The sequence below is a fragment of the Oenanthe melanoleuca genome, chromosome 24 (assembly GCF_029582105.1).
Source record: "Oenanthe melanoleuca isolate GR-GAL-2019-014 chromosome 24, OMel1.0, whole genome shotgun sequence".
Classification (NCBI taxonomy): Eukaryota; Metazoa; Chordata; class Aves; order Passeriformes; family Muscicapidae; genus Oenanthe; species Oenanthe melanoleuca.
Window position 1 is genome coordinate 2,409,801 of NC_079357.1, and position 25,125 is coordinate 2,434,925.

The 25,125-nt window shown below is 49.6% G+C and overlaps 1 protein-coding gene across 4 annotated transcripts; it reads right to left on the reverse strand.

Moving 5' to 3' along the window:
- Positions 1-1,135: 1,135 nt before the first annotated feature.
- TRIM29 (tripartite motif containing 29) lies at positions 1,136-22,828 on the reverse strand. 4 transcript variants are annotated; one of them, XM_056509826.1, is made up of 9 exons: positions 21,878-22,708; positions 14,881-14,976; positions 13,516-13,749; positions 13,004-13,202; positions 10,085-10,168; positions 7,150-7,209; positions 6,197-6,295; positions 5,299-5,378; positions 1,136-2,990 (listed from the first exon to the last, which is right to left on the reverse strand). In XM_056509826.1, the coding sequence occupies exons 1-9, from the start codon at positions 22,706-22,708 to the stop codon at positions 2,928-2,930; spliced, it is 1,746 nt and encodes a 581-aa protein (XP_056365801.1). In that variant the 3' UTR covers positions 1,136-2,927. The 4 variants fall into 4 exon arrangements, with proteins under 4 accessions (XP_056365801.1, XP_056365803.1, XP_056365799.1 ...); XM_056509824.1 differs by having other exon boundaries at positions 1,143-2,990; positions 6,197-6,298; positions 21,878-22,730; XM_056509828.1 differs by lacking the exon at positions 6,197-6,295.
- Positions 22,829-25,125: the final 2,297 nt, after the last annotated feature.

Consider the following 25,125-nt stretch of genomic DNA (forward strand, 5'->3'; position numbering starts at 1 on the left):
CTCTGACAGCCCCAAGTGTCCCCTGCACCCCCCAGCTGCTGGGGACCAGGGAAACCCATCACCCCTGTTCCCTAGGGAACCATAATTTGGGTGGGAAGGGACCAAAAAAAGCTCATTTAATCCAGCCCCTCACATTAAAAATGTTCATTATTCCATTCCAGCCCTGCTCCCTGCTCAGCTCCATCACCATTTCCTGGTGTCACTGAGCTCAGGGGATGCTCAGAATTTTCTTCTGCTCCAGTGGTGGAGCTGAGAGGTTCTGCAGCAGTTCCAGGACAGGAAGAAGATGTATCTTTGATTGCTTTTTAATCACAGTAATAACAGTAATGCAGGCAATGAGTGGAATTGATGGGAAAGAGCTGAGCTCTCTCCTCTGCCAACTCCCTTGTGGGGTAAACAAGGAGGATTTAGCAGCTCCCCCAGTGAATTGTTGGGATCCTCACTCTTCAGGATGAGTGCTGGTGATGTCTGGGGAAAAATCGCTGGTGTTTAGTGCTGGGAGCAGAAATATGCCAGGAATCCTCTGGAAATCTTCCTGGGAATAACCCTCCACACACAGGGATTGCTTCTTTAAGCTTCCATCAGTGCTACATCTGCTGTTTTTGGCCTTGAACCTGCACCTGTAGCACCCCAGAGGGGTTTTATCTCCTCAGGGCAAGGAGAAGCTGTGATGGATTCAGCACCTTTGGGTCCCCAGAAGGATCAGGTGGGTGGAGGGTCCCAGCAGTGCCCAGAACCAAAGTCCTGAGGAGATCCAGCTCCAGGCTGGGGCAAAATAATCTTCTTTTGGCCAGTGGATAGAGGAACAAGAGTTTCCCTGCAGAGGGAACTGCTGAGGTTTGACTCTGGCACAGGCTGAGGGGTTTGTCAGGACTTTTGTGGCACCAGTGTTGGGAATTGACCTAACTGGGTATTTTGGGGTGTTGTACTAGAAATACTTCCATCAGCTTTTGACCCTTAAGGATGTGGGAATCTCCTCTGACCTTAAATAGCCAAAAAAAAGCAGTGAAGGAGCCTCTGAGAGTTGGCAAAATGGGTTCTCCAAGCCTGCTGCTCACATGAAGGATCATTTGGAGAGACTCAGCCTGACTGAGAGCACAGAAACAGCAAAGACAGAGCTCAGCCCGTGGGTTTTGGTCAGACATGGAGCTTTCTCCTTTATTTCTGCAGTGTGGTGCACACAGGAGGGGCCCCTTTACATCACCAGCCGTGCCCTGCCTGAGGAGGAGGAAGGATCCAAACAGCTCCTGCCCACCTCAGAGCCTCCCTGGAGCCCCCTGGGAAGCAGAGGGACCACAGGGCTGGGGTGTGCCCCAACCCTGGGGGGAAAAGGGACCCCAGTGAGGTCCTGGCAGCCTCCAGGGCTCCATTCCTGGAGGGAATTTGGGTGTGGAAGGGCTGTGGGGGCACAGAGAGGGCAGGGACAGCAAAGGGACAGTGGTGGCCTCAGGCAGGTGCAGCTGGCACCACACAGCCTGGTGTGGGCAGGGAGGGGTTTGAGCATCCAAACTGAGGAGCAGGAGGAGGAGGAGGAGGAGGAAGGGTCATGCCCACATTTTGGAGCATAAAAAGGAGGTGCTGGAAGGTTTTGCTGAACCTGCTCAAGGGCAAAGCAATAAGACCTGGAGGGGGCTGGTTTTATCCTTTCACACACATCCTCAAACCCCTCAGTACTTTTCCCAGCAATTCCATCCCCTTTTTTTACATCCCTTTGGTCACATCCTGCCCTACCACACCAGCCCCTTCCCCCTCTGGTCTTTATGGGGAAAAAACAAATAAAAAAATCATCATAAAGTGACATTTCAAGTGCTCTGGAGCAAGCATTCAGCCCCAGGAGTTGTGGGTGAGGTGTTGGGTTAAAAAGCCATGAGTATCTTTATGAAGGGATGAGCCAGGAAGGAATTTTCAGGTGGGACCTCTCTCAGCAAGGTGCTGCAAGCAGGAAAAAGTGAGGGGAAGCCATTCCAAAATTGCTTGAATAGAGCAATCCATGAAAAGGAGCTTGGTTTTCATAATTTCATCTCTTATTCCCATTTCTCCCCCTGCATGGCATGGACTGAACCCCTCAGCTCGTCCATGCAGAGGGAAAATCACCTCAGGGAGATCATGGAATGGTTCTCCAGCCCTGGACATGATTCATCTGTCCAGGGGACAAATACAAAAATATTATCTTGAGCAAAAAGCTGTGGCAGTAATTCTCATTGCCCACTGCAGGGAAAAAAAAAATAAAAAATACCTGAACTACAGTATATAAATCAATTTTGGTTTAGGGGAATTAAGAAAAACCACCACAAACCAGAAAAGCACCCAGCACCTATGGCATCTAATCAATCTTGTATTACTAGGATGGATTTGCTTTTTATTTCTTAATTTGAAAAGGTGGCTGGAGGGGCACTTTAATGGGCTGGAAATTCTCCCTGCTCTCCTCCAGCAGCTCTGGGAAAATCCTGCTGGGGTTTTTTGGCAGAGCTGAGCTGCTGGAGGACTCTGGGGACAGGTGATGCCAGCAGGGGATCTGAGCCCAGAGGGAGCTGAGTGTCCCCAGGGAAAAACTGGAGTTTCTCTGTGCTGGGAAGAGCTTTGGGAACACCCAGCAGGGTTTACCAGCTCTGGGGACAAGGGGACAGCTGCCTAGCAGGGGGTGCCACCCAAGCATCCACGATTCCCAGGAGGGGCAGAGCAGCTGGGGACAGGGAGGGGACAGGCAGGGGACAGCAGAGGGTGTGAAGGCCTGCAGAGCTCTCCAGGTGAGAGATTTGGGGGTGATTTGGGGGGAAAGTCCTGCTTTGCTCAGGGCAAGGCTGTTCCCTGGTGCACTGCCCTGGCCCTGGCAGGGATGGGAGCAGGAGGGGTGGCAGAGGAGCAGGAACATCCATGGAAATCTGCAGCTGAGCCTCTGCTGCCAGCTCTCCCAGTTCCTCAGCAGCTCAGGGGGCCTCGTTGGAGGTGGCTCCGTTGCCTTTGTTGACGTAGAAGGGGCGATAATGTGACTGCAAGGCAGAATTTGGGGACATCAGTCTGACCCCCCTCCTCTTCCTACCTCACCCACCCATCCACATCTTCAAATTCCTCAGCTTTTCCTCCTGGACACCTCCTAAAGGTGCTGGGGACATCAAATGCAAATAATTTGCCCTTTTTCCTTTTTTTTTTTTTTTTTTTGAGCCAAACGATGCCTCATGTAAAACCTCAGACTGTGACTCACAGCTCGATAAGAGGGATTTTTGTGGGTTTTTTTTTTTTTTTTGGCAGAAGGGGAATGTCACCTTTATTTTTATGCCTCTGTCAGTGTGTTTTAATTGCTCACTAAGCTGACAGCTCAGGGGAGCTGTCACACTCCCAGCTATGAAAGTTGTGTGGGGTTTTATTTGTGCTCTCTGCCTGCCAGACCCCAAACTCCTGGGCATGGGAATTCTCACACAATGGGGTTTGGTTTTGGGAACTGCAGCACCCAATGGCTGCAAACAGAAACAGAAGTGGAGAGATGGGGTAAAACCAACAGGAATTGGCATTTTCTGCCTCTCCAGCTCTGTTTGCTGCAGTCCCTGAGTGATCTCCCCCAGCAGGACCTGCCCCTGGAATTTCACTCTGACCTGCCCCATTTCAACCAGCAGCACGTGGCACAGCTGGGCTGGGCATGGTGCAGAAACAGCAGCCAGTTTATTTACTGGCATCACTGGCTGCACCATCTCCAGCCTGGGCTGGAATATCCTCCCCCCACTGAGGGAATAACCACAGAATTCAGGAAATAAATGGGGCTTTGAATGCCCAGTCTGCCTCAGGTTTGTTCTCTGTGGGGCTCTCCCACCTTCTGCACCCCTGTCAGTGCAGAACAATTTAATATCAGGAACAGCAGGAAGCACAGGCAGAGCAACCCCAGCCCATCTCCCTGCTCAGCACCTCCTGCTCAATGTTCCCTTTTGTCAAAATTCTTTTCACTTTATGGCTTTAATTTCCAACAGAATTAAGATATGAAAGAGGGGGGGCTGCATTTAAAAGAGCTGCCTGAGCATGAAAAAGACCTTCCTCCTTAAACAGCACAGTCCTTGGTGAAAATTCATATTTACAGACCTTTTAGAAGGTGTATTACTTAAATACACATTTAAGGCTATTTTAAAAGCCAGATTATTAGCCCAATAGACCATAAAAGCTCCTGCAGAGATACTGCAGCCTGGAGTATGGATTTCTATTTTGGTGCTTTTAAATGCTTGTATTTATCAGCTCAGTTGTTGGGTTCAGGGCTGGGTGGGGAATATTGGCTGTAAAAAAAAATGGTCATTACAGATGTGTGCATGGGAGAGGAAGGGAGGCAGGGAAGGGATGGTGGGAGATTTTCTCTGTGGGGATTAAGGAGAAATCACCAGGAACACAATGGATGTGGGTGATGATGTTTTAGAGGGTCAAACCCCAGGCAGAATTTTGCTGCAGCACCTTCAAAGGCTCCAGGCTGGATTTCCTGGAAGAATCTGCCAAGGAACATCTCTTGCACAGGAATTCTCCTCCTGGGGAGCTTTGGAAAAGGAGCAGGTCCAGCTTTCTACCTGTGTGTGTTTGTGGGAATGCTCTCAGCTCCTACCCCTGCTCCTTACAGCTCATTGCCACCAAGCAGTAAATCATCTCTCACAAATGTGCAGCCAGAAATTACCAAAAAAAATTAAAAAATGTTTCATTTGTGGTGGCAAAAGCTCAATAATCTTAGTTCAGATCATGCCAGGCCTTAATGTAGCACGGTGTGAATAAAACCAGATTAACCTGGTGCTCCTGCATTAATTCTGAGACAACAAGCCCTAAAACATCACTGCCCTGTGCCTCTCATCATGATCAGTGTGAAATGAGTGGCTCAGGGATGTTGTGGTGATTTCTGACCCCTCATCTTTGATCCTGCATTTGCAGGACATGACCAGCCAGCACTTTCATGTGCTTGTCTCTGGTGTCATTTACACACTGTGGATGTCACAGAGTAACACAGAGTGGGTGACAGCCCTGCAGGCAGGAAAAGTCCTGCCAGTGTAATTTTACAGGATTTGCACAAAATTCTGCATCAAATTTTTACACCAAAAGGTTTTCAAACCATCATTTTTGCAGCACTGATTAGAGCTGTGAAAGCTGGGGAGGTTAATCTGCATCCTGAACAGGAGCTGTGAGGTTGAAGCTTTAACTTCCACACTCCCCAAGGACCCACCCTTATTCCTGAAGCCCCCCTGGAACAGGCTGAACCTCTCCCAAGGAAAAAATTATTTTTCTTACCAATACAGACTGCTTTGAACCTCTCCCCAAGGAAAAAAATTGTATTTTTCTTACCAATACAGACTGCTTGGAGGAGGATTTCCACGTCTGTGGCGTCACCTTTGCAGACTGGTGCCTCACTATGGAAGGGTAGGCTGGGAAAACACAAAAACACAGCCAGTGATGGCTCAGCCCTGTCACTGTCACCCCCCCTGTCCCCTGGGCAGCAGGACTGGAAGTGCCACCTCATCAGCATTGCATTGCTCAAGGCTGGGACAGACAGACAGACAGACAGCCCTCAGACAGCCTCTTCCACCACCCAAGCAGGCAGGAAAAGGCAGGAGAGAAGGGCTGGCTAATTAAAACCTCTGAGGAATGCAGAGAGGTGGAATGCAATCAGAGCAATTAAACTCAGGCCGAGTCCCCCAGTCAGCATTCTGCCTCTGGCAGAGAGCACTGCAGGCTGGTTAATTAGTGCAAGGAGCTGAGCCCAGGGCTCCTGCAGCTCCTCTGGCAGCTCCAGCAAGCCCCAGCCCTGCTGTGCCTGGGGTGCAGCAGTGTCACATCACACCTGGCCCTGCCCCACCGCCCCAGCCCATCACACCTCACCCTGCTGGGCAGGTTCTGGTGCTCTTGGGTTCCACCTCTGGTGGGTGATGAGATGGTGAGTGGGGGTTTGGTTCTGGGGAAGGAGGACAGGCAGCTCCTGCATATTTTTATTTTGTAAGGTCGTGCTCTTTGTGTTATTTTGCAGAAGGGCAAGTGGCCGAGGTGTCTTCCTCAAAAATCATCTAGAATTTATTTCTACCCATTGCCAACAAAATCAAAAATCCCTCCACCTGCTCCCTAGACAAAACTTTAATATTTTTTAGCACTCCTTGTCGCCCTGCTTCAGCAGAGAGAGCCAGGCCAAGGTGCAGGGCTGCTCCAGGGCAGGATGAGGTGTGTGCAGGGGACACTCAGCTCCCAGTACCGGTCTTAGTGAAGAGGCTCCCGTCAGACTGTTTGCTGAAGTCACCGGGCGGATTCTGTCCCACCGAGGAGAACTGAAAAGGCAGCTTAGTGCCATTGCCTACTGGAAGACAGAAGAGGTTGTGTTATTCCACGGGGCTCTGTGGGCTCAGCAGAATTTCCAAAATCCTACGAGTGTGCCTTCTCTTCAGGCAGGGACAGCCGTGTCCCTCCTCTCTGTCAGGGACAGAAGGCAGCTGAGTGTGGGTGTGAGGTGATGCCAGTGCCCCAGGCAGGGACCAGCCTCTCTCCTGGAGCCCCACAGCCCAGGTGTGGCTCAGAGCAGCAGCTCCTGCACCTCCAGAGCAGCAGGGATGACTCCAGCCTTGCCTCCCAGCAGTGCAGGCTTCATCCAAACCCCGTGACATGAAAGCTGCTCCTCCTGGGGGGTCAGGGCCTGGCTGCCAGGAGGAATCTGAGAGCTGGGAGAGGAGGGGGACACAGCCCAGGCAGGGTGGCCCTGGCTGTTCCAGCACCAAGGGAAAGGCTGGACCTTGGAGGAACGAAGCAAAGGAGGAGAATGTTGGAAAAGGAAGATGGGGATCTGGGAAGAACAGGCATGAACGTGGGCCAGGCTGTGTCTTTGAGAACTTACTAATAAATGTGTGATGGGAAGAAGCACCTTGTGCTTCTGAGACTGGCTGAGAGGATTTGGTTGTGCCACAACCTCCAGAGTGTTCTGATCTGTGGATCTGTGCAAACTGCCTCCTGTGTTTTCCACCTCCTTCCTCTGGGGACCAGGAGAGCCTTTGTGGAGAGCCTGGCTCAGGTGTGTGCAGGCAGTGCTGCTGGCCCAGCAGGAGCTGCTCTGGGGTTCTCAGGTGCCAGGGCAGCAGGAGGGCAGCAGGAGGGGGTTAGTCAGGCAGAAAGCTGTGGCACGGGGGGTTAGATCCTCTCACACTGAATTACCCGTACCAAGTGTTTCCTCGGTCGCTTGGAAGGAGGAAAATTCCCATGACCGTGGGTTGAAATTGGCTGCAAAACAAGAGCATCCAGTTCAGCAGTCAGCTCCTGTACCTGGCACTGCTCTAGGAAAAGGTCCCTCAACAGAACTCTGGGCCCAGGCAGCAGAGGAGAGCCTGGGTTTTACCCCTGGGAAAGGGGGAATAGGGGAATTCTGCCCTGAGCAGAGCTCTCAGTGACACAGAGCTCAGGAAATTGCCAGCTCAGGGTTGTGCTCAGCATGAGAGGTTTGGGTTCAGAGCCCACAGGCACCAGCACAGGGACATTTCCCAGCCCTGTGTGCCCCAGGCTCCCCCAGGACACACACTGGTGCTCTGCAGCCCTTTGGGGAGGCACTGGGCTCCCAGCAATGCCAAAAGAAGATGGTTCTTGGAGCTGCTCTGCTGCCATCCTGTGGGCTGCTTCTCTCTTTAAGATGTGTTTCTGTTTACACAATTCTCTGTGTGTGTGCCTGAGTCCCTTCTACTCTTCATTCAATGACTTTCAAGGTGATTTTTCCAACCTTCTCCTGGCTTTGGCCAAGCTGTTTGACACATCAGGAGGAGAAAGTTTAGTGGGAGAGGGCAGAAAGGAGCGTGGAGCAGTTGAACAGATTGTTGTTCTGTTCTTGAGGCAGTGTTTGAAATGCTTTATCCCCCTCTGCCTCATCCTGTCATCCCTGCAAGAAAATATTGGATCATAGAATGGGTTGGGTTGGAAGGGACCTTAAAAATAGGACACCTTCCACTATCCCAGCTTTGTCCAAGCCTCATCCAGCCTGGCCTTGGACATTTCCAGGGATCCAGGGGCAGCCACAGCTTCTCTGTGCCAGGGCCTCACCACCCTCACAGGAAGAATTTCCTCCTAATATCCCATCTAAACCTCCTCTCTTTCAGTTTGAAGCCATTTATTATGAAACTCAAGACTCCTTGAATTTAAGCAGGGCTTAAAAACCAATAAGTTCAGCTGGAATCCAGGCAGCTCCTCAGTTTGGGCTGCTGTAATTAGCACAGAGCATTCCTCAGTCCAGCAAACAGACTTTCCACTGTGGCCTGGGGCAGAGTCTGCAGTGACCCAGCCTAGGCAGAAACAGGGTGTGTAACAAAGCTGCCATGAGGTATTGAAGGAGTCCCAGCGTGTTACACAATGCAGAGGGTGGTCCTGGCCCTTTTCCTCCCTTTTTTTGGGATTCTTTAACAAAGATGCAATCAGCTGCTCTGCTGGACTTGTGGCAGGGCACAGAGAGCTGCAGAGTGCAGTGCTGATGGGATGTGTCATTATTCATGGGGTGACCCTTGGCCAGCAGCCTGCAAGCCAAGGAGGTCACATCTCCTGCTTTGCCTGCTGTTCACCCTGCTCCCCAAAATCCCCCCCAGTGTGTGGGATCCTTCCTGTCACCCCTGAGCCCTGACCCTGCTGGGGGCTGCTCAATCCCCCTCCAGCACAGCTCTTGGCCTTGCTTGTTTTGGCCACAGTCAGTCTGTTGATAGAAAACATGGAATGAGTAATTGGGAAGGCAGCACTGTCTGTGTTTCCAGGAAAACAGGGATGTGGAGGTGGAACAAGGCATCCCCAGGGTTTGGAGAGTCAGCAGAAGAGGGGAATTGTGCACACAAACCACTGCATGGAGCTGGCAGTGCCTGGAGATCCCTCCTGGGCCTCAGGGGCTGATCCCAGCTGGAGCTCAGGCACTCAGGCAGCACTGACCATGCTGTGCCACTGCCAAAATGGCCCCTTCCTCCTTTTCTCCCTTCCTTTTAGCCAGGCTGGCCATGTCCCCATCCCTGCCACACGTGGGGTGACACTGTCCAGTGCTCCTCCCTGCCACACTCCTTAATGCCTTTGGGGCTGTTTCCACCTGAAAGCTCCACATTTTGGATAGAGGTAAGCTCAGCTTGTGCAATGTTGGAGTTGATTTTCATTTCCCTCGGGGTTGGAAAGTTTTGGGTGAGTCTGTGGCCTCAGCAGAATTTCCCTGACAGGACAGGGATGGAAACCCTGAGGCAGCTGAGCAGGAGAGCAGCAAAACAAACCCAACCCTAAAAAAAAGGCCCCTGTGCCCCTGAACTCAAAGGGGCAATGCAGACAAAGGGCTCAGTGCTGGGCTCTGGGTGATGCTCAGAAAACCCCAGCACAGGCAGGAATGTGCCCTCAGGGGGTGTCCCTGTCCCTCCTGTCCCTCCTGTCCCTGTCCCTGCCCACCCTCTGTTGCAGAACAACAGCTGGAAACACCTGGTGAGCCCAGGCAGGGCTGAAATTTGGTTACTTGTTCCATGCCACCCTTCCTGTTCTTTATTTCCTTGCCTTGCCTGGGCTTTCAGCACTCTCAGCTCCTGGCTGTGGATGCCAGTTTAGAAATGTGATTTCAGAGCTGGATGTGCTGGAAACATTGGTTCACTCCAAAAATTCATCCTGCAGTGGCCACACAACAAGTGGGACATAGCAAATCACCCGAGCTTTTCAGAGCTCAGGGAGGAGTTCCACACTCCTGCTTTTCTTTTTTGTTTTTTTAATTTTAGGACACATTCCTCATTTCTTCTGTCCTTTCCCTGTAAGGAAAAATTATGCTTGGTGGTGAAAGTAAAATCTTAATGCTTAGTGCAGCTTTCACTTGATAGCCCAGAGAGATAAGCTTTGGGTGGAGAAAAACACTGATTTTATGCTGGTAACCCATGATAAAACTCCCCTAAATTCACTCTTGGATAGAGTTCAGTCACTCCAACTCTTCCCCATCAAACTGAGAACCTTTTCTGCCTGATTTGAGGCAAAACCTTGACAGAGCTCTGTGAGCTGAAAACACACAGAGGGATGGATCAGAACTGTGAGGGAGAGCAAATTTTGGGACACATCATCAGTGAAGTTGCTTTGCTGGGCTGGGAGGGAGCCTGGCCACCTCTGGGATCCATACCTTTGGGAGACAGGAACATGGAAAATCTCTTCAGGTTGTCAGGCTGGTTCCACTCGTAGTTGTTGATCATGAAGCGGTGATCCCCTGGAGAGCAGAGCAGGGATGAGCTCAGGGAGGCACCTTGGGGGTCTTGGGTCCCCTTGGGAGATCCTGCCCTGTGAGTTAAAGCAGCTCTGGAGCTGCCCAGAGTCTAAGATAAAAGGTTCCCTCAGAAACATTCAACCTCACAGCACACACAGGATTTTCTAAAATCCATAGGGACACCTGAGGGTTGAGGTAATTCCTGACCAAGAAACTGGTGTGGCTAAGAATGACTCCAAAAGTTTGAGTTTGGCTCTTTTGTGTGTTCAGCCTGAGCACAGGGCTGGCTGATGGAGAATTGCTGCTGCTCAAAACTCCAGAAATCACTTCTGGGAGGGTTACATGGGTTGGCTTCTCCAGTTTTCAGAGAGAGATGCTAAAGCTGAGCTGCAAACAGCTTGAAACTCTTGGACAAAGGTTCTGGTTTCATGGATCAAACTTCCCCCTCCACAGCCTGGCTTTGGATTTCTGACCCTGATTCACAGGAAATGAGGCTTTATCACTGCACTTGCTCATAAAAAACATCCTTTGAAGGCCTCTATAAACCTATTGTTCTCTGCCAGGAAGTAAATTCAGTTTTCATGTTTAAATAGCTCCATTCTTTGATTCTCAAGTCACTGAAGAAACTTTTCTTTTATTTCTCCCATTTATTCCAGTGCTATTTAAAGCTCCCTGATTATTTGTCTCCTTGCCACGTAGGTACCTGTTATGACAACTAAAAGGACATGGATTCCCTTTGGAGTCTGCTATTAAGCAGCTTTCATTCCATTAATATAATATTTCTTCCTGGGAAGTTTTTTACAGCAGAAGATCAAGCCAGCTGCAAATGAATTTGTTGCAGTGACTCAGGGGGAGTCCGAGTTAATAACTCCACAGCTCCTTAATGGATTTAATTCTCTGGATGCAGAGTGCTGCCCTCTTTCATCTGTAACCATGGCTTGGAGAAGGGAGAGCTCTGAAGCTCCTGGGACTCGCCAGAAATAACATTTCCCAAATTTTCATTAGGGCAGAATCCAAGTTGTGTCCCTGGTAAAGCAGCCAGGTTACTGGCTGGAGTTAGAAATGGTTTTGGCACTTGAATTCCATGGATTTCAAATAAAAAAAGGCTCTTCTGGCATCAATAACATGGAGGAGACCCCAATTAAAAGATTCAAGAAGTAATCAGGTTTTATCCTGAGCTGCCAGAACTGAGTAGAGCCTTGTTGGGTTTTAAAAATGTCCAAGGAAAATGCTCCAGGAGGCAAAACTCAGCCCAGCAGATGGAAATTCTGCACAGCTTCAGGTGAATAAAGAAAGGAAAACGCACAGAAGTGATTTTTGGGTATCTGTTTGTCATCTATTGATATTGAGTTATTGTCAAGTTTCTGGGTAATTCTGGAGCATGTGGAGTGTTGAGAATTTAAACAGGAATGTTGCAGTGTTGAAAGATAAGTAATGTTCCATTTCTGGTGCTACTTTAAAGGCAGGGAGACTTTTAAAACTGTGTCTAGCTGAGCACTTTGGGATCCCTGACCTTCCTGAAAGGTCCAGAAGGATCTGATTATTTAATTCCTGTCTAATGCAGAATGATGGCTCTGGACAGTGTCATTGCTAATAGAGGAGGGGTGTCCAGTAAATCCAGTGAATTTGAGTGAATTATCAGTGATTCTGCAGATTTGCAGCAGAGTTCCTCAGCTGCCTGTGTTGCATGAGCTGCCCTTGAGGTTATTCTGCCCCTTCTGGAGTCCCACATCCCTCTGGAGGAGCAGGGTGCTGTTTATCCTCACGTCACCCACTGCTGTCCTGCTGCCTGGGGCTCCTCAATGGCTGAGAGATTACACCCAGCTGAGATAAGCACCCACTGCCATCCCTGCTATTCCTGGGGCAGGAGGTCATCCCTGGGATTAGGCAGGGTGCCCAGGGTTACAAAGGCTGCCTGTGGGAAGTGCAGCCAGCACAGCCCATTGTGGAGCCCTGTCCTGATCTCAGGTGTGAGCCTGATGCAAGACAAGTCCTTCACTCACAGCTAATTGGGAGGAAGTGGGTATAAACCTAAAAGGTTCATTTTGGTGCTGTGGTGTTGGCTGTGACCTCTGTTCACCTTGAAGATCACCTTGAACATCACTGAGGTGTGGGGAGCAGCCTGGATCAGGGCAGGCAGGAAAACTCTCCTGGAGTGAGATCAGAGTCAAGTTGTAGCTTAACACACAAATGGAGCCCTTTTAACTGGGAAAATCAGATTTTCAACTATTTCCTTCTCAGTGACAGCTGCTGGCAGGGATTTCATGTTCCAGCCAGGCAAGCAGAGGCTGGAACCCTGCACTTGTAATATTTGGTGTCACAGCAGAAGCTCACATGTGCTACAAAGAGGATTTCAGACTTGCCATCCCACATCCACCTCGGTGTCACTGCCTTTACTGAGCTGCCTCAGCACATCTGTGGAGTTTCCCCTGCTGGAAAATGTCCTGCTAAACCTCCAGGGGTTTGCTGGAGCCTGGCACAGGGCAGGAGGGAAGGGTGGCTGTTGTGGGTTCCACACAGGAGGTGGCTGAACCCATTAAATCCTAAACATGAAACCCCAAATGAACCAAGAATCAGAGAAGTGATTGGTGTCCTGCATGAGACACCCTAAATCCCTGGCAGTTCTGCTGATTCCAGCCCCACACAGGAATGGTAAAACAACTCTGATATTCCAGAGTTCACACCCTAACAACTCCCATATTCCAGCATTAATTCTGGCTACAGGAGCTGCTACTCCCACTTTTCCCCCAGTTTCTGCTTCACCAGGAGTGCTCTCCACCCTCCTCACTCTGGGGGAGCAGGGAGGGAGGGGAGGGGGATATTTGGGGTGTTTTTTACCGTTCTCCATGTGGTTCCTCTCGATGAAGTTGCGGCCCAGGTCTGCCTTGCAGATTTTCTCCACGTGCCTCATGCAGACGTTGAGGAGGTCGTCCCTGAGCAGCCCCATGGATGGGCTCATGCTCTCCCCTTCCAGCAGCACGCTGTAGGTTGGGAGGGATGGAGGGGGCACGTAATTCCTCATCAGAGCCCCGAATTCCTGCCAAAAAAATAAAAAAAAAATAAAAAGGATCACAGTTAATGAGGAGCGTAAAGAGGCTGAATCTGGGTGAACTGGTTGATGTCAGACTCCAAAAGTGCAAAGGGAATTAGGGAAGATGGGCAGGGAAATGTTCTGTCCATGGTTTGCAGCAATGGCGTGGCCAAGCCCACTCCTCACCTCACAAAAGTGCAGGTGGATCCCTGCCATGGATGTGCAGCAAGCTCACACACCTCCCACTTCTTTGGGATCACCTCTGGGACAAATGCCATCCTCACAGGGACAAAGGGAAGGGAAATGAGGTCTCTGTCACCTGCAGGAAGAGCACGGAGTCGCTGATCTGGTGGATCTGCTCCCTGTTCTCCTTGTCCTCCCGCAGCAGCTTCGCCCTCTCCTCCAGCTCATCCACGATTTCCTTCACGTTCTCCGAGGCGATTTTCTCTCTCTGATCCAGGGCAGCCTTCACCTCGTCCCTCTGCCTCTCCAGGTCACGGATCAGCTCCTTGAAGTGCTGGTCCACCGTGGCTTTCTCGTTGGTGGTGTAATTCTGGATGGGGAAAGGGCAGAGAAAAAGCAGCAGGAAAGAGACGCAAGAAAATATTTAAATTTCACTGAGTTCTTTGAGGGAGATAAATCCAAGGATTCAGCATTTAGAGCATAGAAACTCCAGCTATGCAAGCAAAGTTGTGCCAAGAGAAGCAATACCTGTTCCTGCAACAACCACATGGATGCAATCCAAAAGGGCCACTGCCTTCCCAATGGTAAAGAATATCTCCTATTTCAATTCATGCACTTAAAAACACTCTGCAACCTTCTAAATCTGGGTTCTGGCTCCTGGACAATTTGAGGAGCAAATTCCCACCATTTCAAAGGATGAAAGGTGCTGAAACACTTTTTACAGGCCTGACCTCGAGGTGCCTCTGCAACATTCCTGAGAAGGACTGGGGATGTAACTATATTGAGAGACAAAATTTCTAGGTCAGGTTTCCAATAATAATAATAATAATAATAATAATAATAATAATAATAATAATAATAAAGAAGCAGATGAAAAGCAGAGCTGGTGAGCCAATGTGCTTGCACCACATAAAAGGGAGAAGAATGGCTTTGCCTGTTAATATTATGCAAATTTCTGGGGTGTCTCCAACTTGTGCTTTCACTGCTTTATTCAGTTAGGCTATAAATGAAAAAAATAATACCATGACTCTATTCCAGCCCTTACCACGGTGCAAGAATTATAAAGGAGCTCTCTCTCAGCATGGAAACAAGCTGTTCCACCATAAATAAGATGTTTGTTGGGGGAAATTCATCTGCTCCTGCTGTCTTATCTCAGTTTGGGCAACCCAGAGCCCTTTTGCAGGTTATTTGTGGGTTTTGTTTCTAAATCTGCCTGGCTGCTGGTGATGGAAGGGCCATAAAGGACCTAAAAAAGGAGGCAGAGCAGGGAGGTGCCTTGGTTTTGTATCAGGGCTTGATCTCCCCGCAGGGAATGTCGCAAGATGACTTCAGTGGGAGTTGTTGTTTCCAAGATTTGGCTTGGAGCTGGGGATGGGGATGAGATAGAGGCTGGGGAAGGGATGGAGAGAGGCTGGGGAAGGGATGGAGAGAGGGAGAGCTGGAGGGAAGGAGAAATCAGTGATTACAGGAGCAGGAGGGGGACTGGCCATCCCGAACACACCTTGATGCGGTCCCTCTCCTTCTGCCACTTGTCCACCTCATCTTCCACCTCGATGATCTTCAGCTGCAGCTGCTCCTTCTGCAGTGACAGCTCAGCCTGCGGGGAGGAGAGGAGAGGGGAGGGAGCCTGGTGAGCTGGGGCTGAGGGTGGCTGGAAGCAGCAGCAGGGAGGTCCAGGCTGCAGGAGCATCCCTGCTGCCAGCGGGCACCATCCCAGCAGATTCAGCACCCACCTCCCAGGCTGCCAGGGCGCTGCTTTTAATCACATGGGAGTCATGAGCTCCAGGGGAAGGCAGCTGTTTCAAAATTCAGCTGTGTGTGCAGAGCAGGGCCCAGCCCAGGGTGTGCCTGTGCAGCAATAACAGTTTTCATGCAATTACGGAATGACGTTGGACGAGTGTTGCAACAAGAGGATGGTGCCTCCGGCAGGAATTCTGTTTAGACAGGATTGTGGATTAATTTGCTCTGAATTGAGAGCTTTCATGTAGTGATGGAGCTGGGGAATGCTTGGAAAAAAAAAAATTTAAAAGAGGAAAAAAAAAAAAAAAGCCACAAAAGGAGGAGGGAAGAGGTGCAGTCAACCTGCTTGGCTGAGATCAGCAACTCTGCTGGGTTCGTTTGCATTTCGTTGTGCAGTGGTTTCCCAGAGAAGCTCAGAGCTGAGGCTGCACAGGAATTGGTGGCAGTGCAGCTGCACAGACCATGCTCTGTTTCCCTGCATCTTTTTTCCTTAGATCAAGCCAGGAGCTGGATGTTGGCAAAGCCTTGCCCTGTTAACTCCAGCAAACTCCTGGCTCCTTCCCATTCTCCATCCCTGCCCCACAGATCCTGCCCCAGCCTTTGCTGCTGCATTTCTGCATTTCATGTGTGTGCAGGTTGCTCTGGGCCATGGCTGGAGGCAGCCTGGCTGTGGGACACCCAGCCCAGAGCTGGCAGGAATTCCCTGGGTTCTGTCATGAGAACCTGCTGTTCACGTGGGATCTGGAAAATTGTTGGATTAACCCAAACCACTTAAATTCACACCAACAATTACAGGCATGGATGGATAAATCCACTCTCACACTCCAGAAGAACAGGATGAGACATGAAAATCTGGCTTTTCATTGATCAGAGTGTAAAAATGTTCAGCTCTGCACTCAAGATGAAGAGCAGGGAAGAAGCTGTGAGCCAGCCCAGGCAGGAGCTCTTGTCCTGATGCCAGTCAAGTGCCTGAACAGCCTCTGGAGCTGGAATCCAGCACAGCTGCTCTGAGAGCCACCAAGCCCAGCTGCTCCCATTTAGAAAATCTCTGTTTATGGAGGGAGAATGATTGCATGGTGCTTTTGTTGCCTTAGAAAACACAAGAAAAGTGGGCAGAGAAAAGGGAAGTGTGCTCAGAGGTGTCAGTGCCACAGAAGCTGCATCCTCACGTTGCTTTCAGGAGTTAGGAGAGCACTGACTTTCTAAATTTCATCCACACACTCTCAGTAGTGGCCTGAACCTCCATGAGCTGATTCTCACCCTCTCCAGGGGTTCAGGGCACACAGGAAAGGATTTTGTGGCACAGCTTCAGCAGGGAACCCCCACTGGCTTCCAGATGAGAAAATCTGCTCTGCTACTGATGGGAAGAACAAAGACAGGAGTTTGATCCCATAATTTTCACATTTTCAGGACAGTGACTTGGAGGAATTCCTGCTGGTTTCCATTCCCACCTGCAGTGGGAGATGTCCTGTGCATCAAGACTCTGCACAGCAGGGAAATGCAATGAGATGAAAATATTTTACATCCATTTATCCACTGCATTAAGCAATGTGAGAAATTACACCCAAATTCCAGTTGTTTCCTCGTGCCATGAATTGTTTGTAAAGCAAAAAGCTCATCTCCAGAGCACTTATTTCCCTCCTCATCCCCAACAATCAGGACATGAGGATCCTGTGAAATTATATGAGAATGTGAGGGAAATCCTACAGAGAAAGACTGGATGGAATTTTTGGGGAAGGGCAAAACCTTCACAGCCACATAGACACTCCCAAATTCAAGGGATTTGCAGAGAAAATGACAGGAAAAAACCATCAGGTGATGGCTGGAAGGTGGTGATAACAATATTATGCTTTTATAGTCCTTTTTAATTAAGATGGGTCTCTGAGGAATTTTGGGAACTATTATTTGTAAAAGTGATCCTGACTCTCAGCAGCTCCAGAAAAGTGGTGTGGGGTGTAATGACCATTTAAGGGCAGAGTCACACAACAATTTGGATTTATGACTTGCAAATGGGAATTACAGAGATGGTCCCAACAGCCAGGATGCAAATCCCACACTCAGCCAGATTTGGCAAAGGGGAAACACCAGCACAGACTCCAGCAAGGGCAGGGGAGGTGAAGGGAGGTGCCACTGTGGGGTACTGCAAAAAATTAAATAAATACTACAAAAAAAAACGCCACAAAAAATGTTAAAGAGAGGTGCAGAGAAACTCTGGATTAGTGGAAAAACTGGTGGCATAGGCAGAAGGGTTCAGGAAGGGTGCTCTGGACATGGAGCACAACATCAATGGCTCAGGAGGAGATTTCCTGATGGATTTAAGACTTTTTTTTTTTGTGTGTCTGGGAGTTGCTTTGGCTACCCATGGAAATCACAGATTGGGGGCCACAGGTGTTAGGAACAGGCAGTGCCTCAGCTTCACTCCCTAAGAGAAAACTCTTATCTGTCTTCATATTTCTCAGATTTTCCAGGGTCAAAAGTCCTTGATGGACCATCCAGCACAAATCCATTGGAAGATTTGGGGTTTAGAGAGAAATAATACAGCAACACCCTCATCTTGGGGACCAGAAATAACAGGAACAGTGGGGAAAAAAAAATCCAGAAAATCCAGATTGAGCCAATTTTAGAGGCTGAGTAATGAAGGCACTGAGAACCTTCAAGCTAAGATTGGGTGTCCCATGAGAGCCTCAGTTAATTAGGGCAGTTAAGAGGCTCCAGTGAAAGTTCAGAGTGTGCATCCCAGCCCTGCTGTGGAGGAGCTGCAGCTGGTGAGCCCTGCACGATGATGCAAGTGGTTTGTGCAAGGCAGCAGCACAAGCAGCATCATGCCCTGAGAGCTCTGGGAACAGCCCTGTGTCCCCAGCCTGGGACAGCTCTGCTAATTCACCTGCCAAAGGAAACCTGGGAGCTGCACAAGTGCTGTCCCAACTCGTTGTCCCAGGCTGAGAAGTCAGGGAGTTGTTTGAGATGATCTCTGCTGGGTTCACTGCTGCATTTTCCCGTCTGACAGAGGCTGACACCTCTGGAGACTCTGCCAGCATCCTGTAAAATGCCACACAGAGTCTCTCTGCACAGCTTGGAGAGAATTCCTTGCTTGCAAGGATTCTGGATTCTGTCCTCAGGGTAGAGGATTAATGCAGAATTCAGGCAAACAGACAAATTTACTCCAATTTCCAGATGGGAAGAGTGCCCTTCCTGCAGGAACTGGGGAAAGAACTTCTATTTTCAGCTGTGTCCACAGAGCAACCACAGCTGGTGGAGATAAAATCTCACAGCCACGCTGCAGCAGTGAGAAAGGCTCCCAAACCCTTCCAAGGTTTCCTTTTGTTTGCTGTCTGCTCAGTGAAAGTGATGCAGGGATGGGAATCCCTCTGGATCCATCTCTGTGGATGGTTTTCTTCAGCCTTTGTGAAATCCCCCCCTTCCCAAAGCTGCTGTGTGGGAAGGAGGAACACCCAGCTCCCCCTCCTGCACAGCAGCTCCCTGGACCCACAGTGAACTTTGCTTTAAAAACAAAGAATTACAGAAAAAAACAAATCAAAGTGTTTCTCAGCAGAGCTGCCCCAGCATGCTGAGCACCAAGGAAGGGAATGCCAGGTTGTTTCCAGCTCTGGGACTGGCAGGCACAGGTGAAGTTGTCTCCTTCAGAGAGCAGCCCTGTAAAACAGGTTTGGGATGAAGGATCCCCTTTCAGAGTGAGGGATGCTGGCTCCACGGGGGGAGCTGATAAATCAAAACTTTTATTGGGCTGTGGAGCATTCTCACTTTTCAAGAGTGAGTGGTTATTACCCACAGCCTCACAGACCTGGCTGTTTTTTGTACTGCTTCTGGTACAAAATGTTACTCTTTCCTTTAAACCTGCAGCAGGAAACGAATGCAAAGTGGATCTGGGGAGAGCATTAAAGGTTTGCTGGGTAAAATAGGCAAATAGCACAGGGTGGGAAGTCAGGACAGATGTCTCTGTCTGAGTCCCTGTGCCTTCCACTTGTGTCTGCTCAGCAGGAACAGGGGGTGAGTGACTCTCACCCCAGGCTCCTGAAAAGTGGAAGATGCTGCAGTTCTCTGTCTGAGACAGAGATATCAGGCTTTGCACTGCCCTAACTACAGGTCTGTGTGTTCTGGCTTGTTTGCATTCCTCTTCTCTGTCTGAGACAAGCAGCGTTTCCTAATTCCACAGAAGGATCTTTCCCAGCTCTGAAGCACAGCTCCTCTCCTCCCTGCAGCCCTACAGCAACGACAGGCTGAAATCTGCATTCATTCTGCAGAATGAAGGGCAGATGGACCCAAACCAAGCTTATTCTGTGCCACCTCTGTGCCACCAAACCTCTGAGCTCCCAGCTTGGCAGTGCAGCACAGCAAACCCCAGTTCTGGAACCCTCTGGAGTCACACAACAGCCAAGGAGGAGGAAATCCTGCAGATAAACCCTGGACATCCAGCACTGTGTGAAGGGCTCTGTTTGTTCTGGTCACCACTCCAGGGCCAGGGTGGGTTTGGAGGTTTTAAAGCTACTCTGGAGCTGCTGGGATGCCAAAACAGGGCAGGGATGGGGGTGACCTGGTGTGAGGTTGGTGCTCATCCCTTCCAAAAGGGCAGCAGCAGCCACTCTCCCAGTTTGTGGTCACATTCCAGCTGGGCTGATTTGATAAGGAGAGGTGTTACACACACCAGGGGCTTGGAAATATTCATTGCTCTTTGTGGCTCCTGCTGAGGCTCCACCTCTGGTGAATAAATCAGGGGTGGGAACAAACATTTGTAGGCAACAGCTTTCGTGCTAATTGTTTTTGTCTGAGTGAATGCTCGCTCGAGTTCCAACACGATCAAACTCGCTGTCAGGAGAAACTCGCACAGGGGTGTGATTCATGTTGATAAATCCCAAATCCTTTAGCAGAGCCAGTGCAGGAGCTAAAGGTGGCACAAGGACTCTGAGAAAGGAATCAAAAAGTATTTAAATCCCTGCTCATCCGTGGCTGTGTCTTTAAAATCAAGGTGCTGGAGGTGTCTCCAGCCCCAGGAGGAAGGATCTGAGCAGCTTTGCTTCCTCAGGAAGCAGCTGCTCCCCTCGTTCAGGCTGGGCTTGGACACCAGGCACAGCTTTGTGTTAGAGCTCTAGCTCAGGGCTGACATCAAAACCACCAGGACAGGCAATTATGGAACAAACAGGCTGGCAAGCCCTGCAGGAATTTGGGGAAGGCTGTCTGAGACAGGGAAAAGGCTTTGTCTGGTTCCAGCCCGGCTGCAGGTGGAGATGGCACAGCAAGAAAAGAGCAGAGATAAGCTCTGCACAAGATGCTCTTTCAGCCTGATGAGATAAATCTTTCCAGCACCTCAGAAAGAGTAAAATTGTTCTTCCCATTTGGGGAACTCCAGAATTTCTCCCAGCAGGTAGCTGTGTTTGCCACATCACAGCTCTGGTTTGGGGTTTAGGAGATTTTGTGCCCTTCCAGGTCCTGACTGTGTGACTCCAGGCACATTGTTTTATATAATCATTATTTTTCAGGTCTCCTTTTTTGGCATCTCTCCTGCCCTGTCTGCTTAGAAAGTTTCTAAGCCAGGTCCTGCTTTTACCACAGGGATGTGCAGCAACAAATGTGGTGATACTCTGATTTTTTGCTAGAACAAGTGGAATCCTCCTCATCCACCCAGAAAGCAAACAACATCAGGCTTTGGGCAAACAAAGGTGAAAGAATTTCATTAGTGAAATCTCCCTGGATGTCCATCCTCTGGACCTGTTGTAACACTTCAGGGGAAATCATCAGGTTTTGTGCTTGCACCAGGGTTTGGTTTTTTTTTTTTTTTCCATTTAAACTTCAAAAGATTCTTTCCATAGGTGTGGCTCAATAGAAAAGAAAAAACCCCAAACCTAATCTCCCTCTAAGGAGCTGAGATAGCAATTTTCAGCAGTTATTAGCACCCATGAGTAACTTCAGCAGCCACTGATTTGGCAATTTGTATTCTGGAGGTGCTGACCCACCTTTCTGTGGGTAACACCACACAAACAATGTCAAAACTCAAGAATATTTTTTAAAAATTTAGCATTTTAGGGCTCTGCTGGAAGTCAGGTGTGCTGGCAACCAAGTTCTCCATCCCTAAACCCAGCCTGCAGCCAGGATCAGGAGAACAACAATCCCATGGAAACAGCAGCCAGGAAATGTGAATTCTCCACCAAACCCTTCCCATCCTCCCCACTGCATCCCAGGATTCCATCCCAGGCACGACCTGAGGAAGGATTGCAGGCTGGGCTGTGACACTGGGATCTGCAGGAGCAGGAGGAACAAAAGGAGGGATAAAAGGAGGGATAAATGAGGAATAAGAGGGATAAAAGGAGGAATAAATGAGGAATAAAAGAGGAATAAAGGGAGGGATAGGAGGAATAAATGAGGAATAAAAGGAGGAATAAGGGGAGGGATAGGAGGAATAAATGAGGAATAAAGGGAGGGATAGGAGAAATAAATGAGGAATAAAAGGAGGAATGAATGAGGAATAAAAGGAGGAATAGAAGGAGAAATAAAAGAAGGATAAAAGAAGGATAAAAGGAGGAATAAAAGAAGGATAAAAGGAGGGATAAAAGGAGGAATAAAATGAGGGATAAAAGGAGGATAAAAGGAGGAATAAAAGGACAGATAGAAAGAGGAATAAAAGGAGGGATAAAAGGCGGGATAAAAGGAGGAATAAAAGGAGGGATAAAAGGTGGGATAAAAGGAGGAATAAAAGGAGGGATAAATGGAGGGATAAAAGGAGGATAAAAGAAAGATAAAATTACCTCTTTCCCCGCCTTCTCGATCTCCACTGTCACCGTGCTGTGGTTCTTGTGCTCCTGGAACATGCACAGGTAGCAGATGCACATCTGGTCGGTCTGGCAGAACAGCTCCATGGTCTTGCCGTGCACGGGGCATTTCCTGGCCTCGAAGTCCCTGATGGGGTCCAGGAGCTGGTGGTCCCGGAAGGCGGCTCCCTCCAGGTGGGGCTTGAGGTGCAGCTCGCAGAAGGAAGCCTGGCACACCAGGCAGGACTTGACAGCCTTCTGCTTGTTGTCGATGCAGGAGTCGCAGAGAACGTCCTCCAGCTTCACGCGGGGCCGGGAGCCCGCGGCCCGCTCGGCCTTGTTGAAGGGTCGCCTCAGGTCCCCCGTCTCCACCAGGGGAAGGGAGGGTTTCTTCAGCTCCCCCGCAGAGAACAAGGATTTCCTCGCTTCCCCGTCAGCGGGCAGGAAGCTCTTTTTGGAATCCAAGGAGAACAGGGACTTCCTGAGGTCGCCTTTCTCCGGGAAGTTGAGGGCCGGCCTCCTCATGTCTCCGAACTGCATCTTCTTGGAGTCGGCCGAGTCCATGCTGAAGTAGGTTGACCTCTTCTCGTCGGATGACTCCACAAACTGAATGATGGGCCTCTTCCAGTCACTCCCAGAGAAGAGGGAGCTCTTGATTTGCCCTGTCTCCAACGCAGCGCCGCCCGTGCCTTTTATAGCTTCTTTCTCGCCTCCGCCAGGGCTCGTGGCCTTCTTGGCCTCCTCTTCTTTCTTGGGGGCAGTCGGGCTCTTCACGTCCTCGGCTTTGCTGGCGGTGCCGTTTGTCCTGGCGGTGCTGCCCGTCTCCATGGCCTCAGCGCTCCCTCTGCTCGCTGCTCTGGCTCTGGGACGGCTCTGCAATGCGGGACCCAGGGAACCTTCCTGCCCCAGTGACGCACCCCGGGCTCCTGAGGAGGAGCGGAGCGCCCCGATCGCGCCCAGGTGGATGCAGGGGGAAAAGAAAGGAGGGAAGGAAGCAGCAGACGTGGAGGGATCAGAAGCTCCAGCTGTGCAGTTAATTATACAAAGCAGTCCACACCCAGGAACATTCTTGTCTAACCAGGTTGGTGAGGAAGGGCTGTTTATATACATAGAAATGTCTCCTCACAAAAAAAAAAAAAAAAAAAGTCATTTTCATTAAGATGTAGCAACCAGTTCCACCGCTTGTTTCAAAAATAATTTGGCCAGCAGCTGAGGTTCCCTCCTTGCAGAGATGGGCAGGGTTGGGGAGACCACGAGATGCCCAAGGTGGGTTTGTTAACTGGGTCATAGCCGTGCACCAGAATAATTAGGGTTGTAATTAAAATGAACGCCTAGAATAAAGCATTCTTCAAGCAGGCTCCCCCCAGGGCTTGCTGCATTCAGGAGGGAGGAGAAATTCATGGTTAATACTGGGTTTAAACAGCTCTATTATCTTTATTTTGGTTTTATTTTGGGTTTGTGCAAGGTCTGTCCATCTAGACCTGGAAATAACCCAGCCACGGATCAGCAGAGGTAAAAACTGCCTGGCCCTGCTTTTCCCACAGGCCACACAATCTCCAAAAGATGTGGTGAAATAAAACCCCCATTGTGTGCTCTGAGATAAAGGTTCAGGTGTATCCTATGTAGCTCTTCCCATGAAAGTCCTCAGAACTGGAACACACCTGGAACACACCTGGAACACACCTGGAACACACCTGGAACAGGAACCATTTTGCAGCTTAAATGGTCAAAATATCTCTTGCCAGAGAAAAGAAGTGAAAAAGTTTTTAAAATTATCTGTGTCCAGCAGCTGAATTCCTGAGAGATGTTCACTTGTTGGAATCACAGATGATTTCAGGAGATAAAAAGCTCTTTATGAGCACTGGTGGATTCTAAAGGATGAGGTTGATCTTCCTTTCACATCCCTTCAGATCACACTCAGAATTTCAGTGAGATATCTCTGAGATGAATGCCCAGGGTGCAAATTAACCACGCCAGAGATTTGGGCTTAATTGAGTTTTCTCAGAACGCCCTGGTGGTGCTGCTGGAGAAGGTTTTTACCTGTAAAAAATCTCCTTAAACATCCACCAGGAACTCCCTGTTGGAAGAGATTTGAGTAAAAATCCAACTCTGCATTTTCCAGCTTTTTTTGATGTGTGAAGGAAACAGAAGCAAAGCAGGAACAGCATAAATTCTGGATCTGATAGGAGAAGGAAAGAACCTGTCTTACAAATGCAGTTTCTAAAGGTCTTGTCTGTGCAAAATGAGAGAAAAAGGAAGTGAAATTCTTTTCCTGGGCCCCAGGCTCACAGATCCAGACCCTCTCACTGCCTGCATGTCTTTACAACTCTCCCTTTATGAAAAATGCCTCAGCATTCTGCATTTTTTTGGATAATGGTCGTTGGGAAAGGGCATTTCTTTCATTAATAATTTTTTATTAATAGGCCCACAGCCTTTCATGAGTCAGAACTCATTCCCCAGCTCAGGAAAGGGCAATGCCGTTTTTTAAGACCCGATTTCATAAAGGAAAAATTTGACTGACATCAATGCATTTCTTTTCCCCTGGCTTGCTGGGCTGAGCTGTTCCTCAGAACATCAACAGTCCTGTAAGTCTCCAAGTAATTAAAAATACTGCAGGGTGGAGGCTGCTGTTCTCACGTGTACTGAGGAGACTCAGCAGAGCTGTTCCAGCCAAGGTTAATCCTGGAGGAACAAAAAACATCCCCAGGAAGAGTTCTGCCTTGGACAAAGGTGGCCTTGGTTTGTTTTCCTGATGCTTTCATAAGATTTTGGTGTGGGCAAGGCAGATAAGAGGTTAAGGATTGAGTTTTTAGCTCTTGGATGTAAATCCAGAGTAAATCCCAGAATAATGGGATGGGTTGGAAGGGACCTCAAAACCCATCCAGTGCCACCCCTGCCATGGCAGGGACACCTCCCACTGTCCCAGGCTGCTCCAAACCCTGTCCAGCCTGGCCTTGGGCACTGCCAGGGATCCAGGGGCAGCCACAGCTGCTCTGTGTGTCTGCCTGCCCACCCTCCCAGGGGACAATTCCTTCCTTACATCCAGCCCAAATTTCCCCTCTTGCAGTTGGAATCCATTTCCCCTTTCCCAGTTCCTCCCTGCAGCCCCTCCAGATCCTGCAGGCGCTCTGAGGTCTCCACACAGCCTTCTCCTCTCCATCCTGAGCATTCCCACCTCTCAGCCTCTCAGACCTGCTCTGACACTTCCACATCCTCCTTGTGTTGGGCACCTTCTATTCCAGGTG

Coding starts and splice junctions, on each gene's coding strand:
- TRIM29 (XM_056509824.1), bottom strand. CDS start 22,708: ATGGAGACGGGCAGCACCGCCAGGACAAACGGCACCGCCAGCAAAGCC. Junction 13,750..14,880: donor AGGAGAGGGACCGCATCAAG/GTGTGTTCGGGA, acceptor TTCCCCATCCAG/AATTACACCACCAACGAGAA. Junction 6,299..7,149: donor AGCGACCGAGGAAACACTTG/GTACGGGTAATT, acceptor TCTGTCTTCCAG/TAGGCAATGGCACTAAGCTG.